Source organism: Buceros rhinoceros, unplaced genomic scaffold (assembly GCF_000710305.1).
Source record: "Buceros rhinoceros silvestris isolate BGI_N320 unplaced genomic scaffold, ASM71030v1 scaffold14506, whole genome shotgun sequence".
Lineage (NCBI taxonomy): Eukaryota > Metazoa > Chordata > Aves > Bucerotiformes > Bucerotidae > Buceros > Buceros rhinoceros.
This window is the reverse complement of record NW_010418184.1, coordinates 3,128-8,278: the sequence shown is the minus strand read 5'-3', so window position 1 is coordinate 8,278 and position 5,151 is coordinate 3,128. Positions and strand designations below refer to the sequence as shown.

General features: G+C 39.5%; 1 protein-coding gene across 1 annotated transcript in view; it reads left to right on the top strand.

Moving 5' to 3' along the window:
* The window catches only part of ALG11 (ALG11, alpha-1,2-mannosyltransferase), a gene marked incomplete at its 5' end in the record, with an annotated part of 3,743 nt that extends 216 nt beyond the window's left edge, over nucleotides 1-3,527 (top strand). Inside the window, 3 exons of the mRNA XM_010138445.1 lie at nucleotides 1-107; nucleotides 711-1,642; nucleotides 3,186-3,527. The exon at nucleotides 1-107 is cut by the window's left edge and continues 1 nt beyond it. Of these exons, the coding sequence (XP_010136747.1) occupies nucleotides 1-107; nucleotides 711-1,642; nucleotides 3,186-3,457 (1,311 nt within the window). The remainder of the gene's footprint in view (nucleotides 108-710; nucleotides 1,643-3,185) is intronic.
* Nucleotides 3,528-5,151: the final 1,624 nt, after the last annotated feature.

Genomic DNA, 5,151 nt, shown 5'->3' with positions numbered 1-5,151 from the left:
AAGTATGTGGAGCAGCCGCTGCTGGTTGCCTTTTTTCACCCGTATTGCAATGCAGGTGGTGGAGGGGAGAGAGTCTTGTGGTGTGCCATAAGAACGCTCCAGAAAAAGTAAGTGTGTATGTTTATCAAATACTGTGTTTCATTCTCAGCTACTGATGGTTTATTTATGCACATTTTGGCATTTTGTATTTTTTAATGAGTATCATTAATCTACCAGTCCTACTTTTTTTTTGGTTTTTGGTTTTTTTTTTTACATCTCAATTTCACCTGTTTCCACCATTCCACTTCATCCCTTTATCCAGGTTTTGATCTTTTCTGCTGTGGCAAGAGACAAAACAAGTTAACATCTAAAGTGGATTTAACATTGGCGCATCCACCAGCTTGCAGAGTCTTCTGCAAGTTTTACTCATGCTATGCACTAAGCAGGCACCTCCTAGTGTAAGGCCAGGCATTCTTAAGTCTGTGGAATAATACTGAGCTGCTTTTATGTTTTGCTCAAAAAAACCATTCCCCAAGTCCTCAGCCGTATGTTTTTCTGCAGATCAGAAAGAACTGTAGAAGTGTAAGAAAAAGCATAATTTAGTTAAAATAATTTCAGAGCTAGGCCAGACATTTGTTCTCATATACTGAGTGATTTTGAATGGTCTATATCTTAGTTTCATGTTAAAAAATTTGAAAAATATATGAAATTATTCTTCTTTACACTCACAGGTACAGAAATGTAACATGTGTTGTCTACACTGGTGATAGAGATGCCACCGGAGAGGAAATAGTAGAAGGTGCTTTCAGAAGATTCAATATTAAATTAACTCATCCTGTGAAGTTTGTATTTCTAGAAAAACGCTACCTTGTGGAAGCTTCTCTTTATCCTCACTTCACTTTGCTGGGACAAAGTTTAGGGTCAGTGTTCCTCGGCTGGGAAGCCCTTCTAAAATGTGTTCCTGACATTTATATTGACTCAATGGGTTATGCCTTCACGCTTCCCCTCTTTAAATATTTAGGAGGTTGTCGCGTTGGATGCTATGTCCATTATCCCACTATCAGCACTGATATGCTTTCTGTCGTTAGGAGTCAGGATACCAGGTTTAACAATGCAGCCTTCATTTCAAACAGCCCTCTTTTCAGCAAATTCAAACTCGCCTACTACTACTTCTTCGCTTTCATGTACGGATTGGTTGGTTCCTGCAGTGATGTGATAATGGTTAATTCTTCTTGGACACTAAATCACATACTTGCCCTCTGGAGAGCTGGGGTTTGCACTAGCGTTGTGTATCCACCGTGCGATGTTCAGGCCTTCCTGGATATTCCACTGGAAGAAGAAAAGAGTACCACTGAATATTTCATTGTTTCTGTCAGCCAGTTCAGGCCTGAAAAAGATCATCCCTTGCAAATCAGAGCCTTTGCTAAATTGCTGAAAGAGAAGAGGCTGGGGCAGCGGCCATCAATGAAGCTTATCTTAATTGGAGGCTCTCGTAACCAGCAAGATGAGGAGCGTGTAAAGAACCTTAAACATCTTTGTGAGGAGCTGGGAGTCAGTAATGATGTGGTGTTCAGAATAAACATTCCCTTTGAGGAGCTGAAGAGACACCTGGCTGAGGCCACCATCGGCCTTCATACAATGTGGAATGAGCATTTCGGGATCGGTCAGTATCTTTCCTCAGTGTTCAGCCATTTGTCCCACCTGGGGACACACTTGGGGAGGGCTTCAGTTCATGATTAAGGCTCCTCAGTGGAGGTGTCTGCACGCCAAGCAGGTGTTCCACTCCATTCTTGTGACAGGCAGTCTAGCTGAAGTAAAGCCTACAGGACCAATTCAGATCACTAACCACTACGTGCTCCTCAAGTGCAAGCTGAATGCTGTAGATGTCTTAGTCTTTTACTTGTGGGTGTTCTCTAGCCACTTAGACAGCTACTCCCATCTGTGCTGCCCAGGATGTCCTGCCTGACCTCCAGCTTACAAGGTCCTTGCTGTGCAAGGTCATGGGTCACTTTAAGGTCCTGTGTTAGGTTTGCCAGCCTTACATAGATGCCTTCTTTACCCAGTGGAGCCTCAAAAAGCAGCACGTATGTTTAAGCACCTGTTTGCTCCACTGATTGCAGGAGGAGCTTCGACACAATTCACATGTAGGCATCGATATGTAGAGATTTTGATTGTGTTTCACTTGCCTCAACTGCCATTTGAAATGTCTTTTATATGTCACGAGGCTCTAGCTGCTGATTCAGTGGTGTGAGTCTCCTACGGATCCTGTCTCTTACTTGTAAGCCCCATGTAGATGCCACCAGATACCCTTGGTCATTTCATTGCACTAGGTGCCTGTGCTAAGTCAATGTAATCAGTTCCTTGAGTCAGTCACTGTAGCACGAAGCAGAATGTTGAAGAGGAGCTGGGACCTTGTTTGCAATGTGCTGTCATACAGAACTAAGGTATTAGGCTCAGTTTATTGGGGTGAGTTGAGTCCTGACCTTGAAAGGGAATGTAAGATTGCCCATCTGCCAGAAATGTAAACAGGGTAAGTTAGCACCCGAGCGGGTGGATGCTGTACTTGGCTGTGATGTGAATAAACTGGAGTTCATGTCATCACGCTTTACTAGTTTGTCTTGCTGAGCCTTCAAGAGCTATAAAGACTTGTTAGTCTGCAAAATACTGAGCTGCTGAGTATCACCTGATCTCAGCTTTTCCCTCAGTATCTTTCTGAATGTTGTAATTCTCTAGGATGAATGATAAAATGAATAGTTAGGTTCAGCTCTAATTTTTAATTATTTTTTTGCAGCTGACACCGTACCATAAAACCAGTGTTGCAGTGTTCTGTCACAGAGATACCGTCCATGTTTATTTTTACATTTGTTTTAATACCTAGCTTTTTTTTTCACTCTATAGACTGGTGATATAATCTATCTGAGGTAAACCAAGTACATTAGAAGAAGCACAGCTGAACCAATTATATCTGATCTCTAATTTCAATTTTATGTGTTTAAGAGAAACTATCAGTTCTCAGCACTGAAAAACTTAAAATTTGTTTTTCTTAGGAGACCATTTGCTGTGTTTCTCAAGTTGATGCGGAACGGCAGTCTATAGTAACTTACAGTTCCAGTGAATTCTACTGCGGTTTAACTTGCCAGTGCCTTATAGAAAGCCAAAGTACGTGACATGCACCTTCATATCACCATGTTTTATATCTTTTACAGGAGTAGTTGAATGTATGGCAGCTGGCACAGTCATCCTGGCCCACAATTCTGGAGGCCCAAAATTAGATATTGTGATACCCTATGAAGGACATATTACGGGTTTCCTCGCAGAAAATGAGGACAGTTATGCTGAGACAATGGCTTATATCCTCTCCCTGTCTCCTGGAAAACGGTTAGAGATCAGAGAAAATGCTCGTCGCTCTGTGCATAGGTTTTCTGACCAGCATTTTGAAGAGACATTCCTGTTATCTGTGGAGCCATTATTTAAATAAATGTATATTAATAAAAATGTATATGAATAAAATGAAATTTTTATATTTAATGATGTGTCACCTGTAAATATATATTATCTATGATAGTTTTGTCCGATTCAGTAAAGAGATTTTTTTTTTTTTTTCTTTCTGTCAGGGTATCTGCTTTATGTAATAGAGATATATTTACTGGGAAAGAAATGCTTCTGAAAATTTTCTGTGTGGACTACATGACAGTATGGTCCACTGCAAAACCCTCTGCATTCACAGAGCTGTCATTTTTCCTTGGTAACACACTACATCTGGAAGTTCTTTTACTTAGTGAATACTTTGTCTCCACCCATTTCATGACTCTTCACCCACAGTCACGCTTTTTGAATCAACAGTTTTGATAGTTTGTACCTGTAATTTTTTTTTTCTGGAATGTGTATCACATACTCAATTTGCTGTTCCCCATTATGTGGCAGAATTCTATAATCTGGGATTTTAATTGTGGTTCTGGAGGTTTCATTACCTACAGTGATGCCTTTAGGTTAATCATACGGTGATTCTGCTAGCTTGCTTTTTAATAAGTGTAGTAATTGCACTTGTCTGTGATCCTTACATTAGCTGTTTTTCTTGTGCACTTTCACAGTATGACAACTTAATGGTATTTTTCCAGTCCTCCTCTATTGAAAGGTTTTCTGTTCCTAGGGAATAGAAGGGCCTCGATTAGAGTGCATAATTAAATGCTATACAAATGTGAATATGAAAGCCCTAAGCTAGTGATTATTGTAAAACTGTGAACACTGTGAACAAAAACGTTCAAAAATTGGATGTCAGCTTTTGTATCGAAATGGAAGAACACAGTCCTTTTTTGAGCCATCAAAACAGTATATTTCAGCAAACTAAAAGATGTGCAAAAAGCTACTGGAATTAGACTTTAGAACATGGTTTTCCCTCTAAGCTTCACCTGGTTATATGAAACTGTATATGAAAAAATATGAAGAACCTACTGTCCTAAGTTTTATTAGGAATTGGGGAATGCACAATTCTCATGGTGCGAATAAACCCTTTTACAGCTACTATATAAAACTGCTGAGCAGTTAGTGATACTATGTAGGGTCAGCACTGTAAATGAACTATGGATTATAAAGCTGTATTGGCGGTGCATAGAGATGAAAAGCTGGAAGAGCTGCTTAAAACAAGGAGTTGATTGATTTAAGGAAATACAATATAGTGACTAGGAAACTTTCTCACCTGATACAAAAATGGATAGAGAGCATGCAACCAGAGATTTGTTCAAGCAAGTGGTGTCAGAGATGTCCCAGGTAGTTTAGAATAATAACAATGAAAGTGCATTTCAGTTTGGATGAGGAATTTTCAACCTTTAAACATCTGAAATGGAGCCTGATTTTTTCTTTCCAACAAAATACTAACAACCTTCTATTAATCCTGAGGGTTTAGCACTGTCGAAAGAAAATCAGTTGATTTACTTGGCATTTAATGTCAGCTATCTTTAAATTTTGTGACTGATGTGGCTGAAATTACAAGCAAGTTAAAGTTTGAAACAGTAACTGTGCTGGTGGTGTAGGTAGCTCTTGCTTCCTGTTGCCTTTTTTATTATGCGTGTCAACACTAAATGACCCATGGTTATCTTCATCATAAATCATCATCAGATTTTCCAAGTAGTTTGCAAGGTAAACTTCTCTTTTCTTCATCTGTTTGACCTTTAT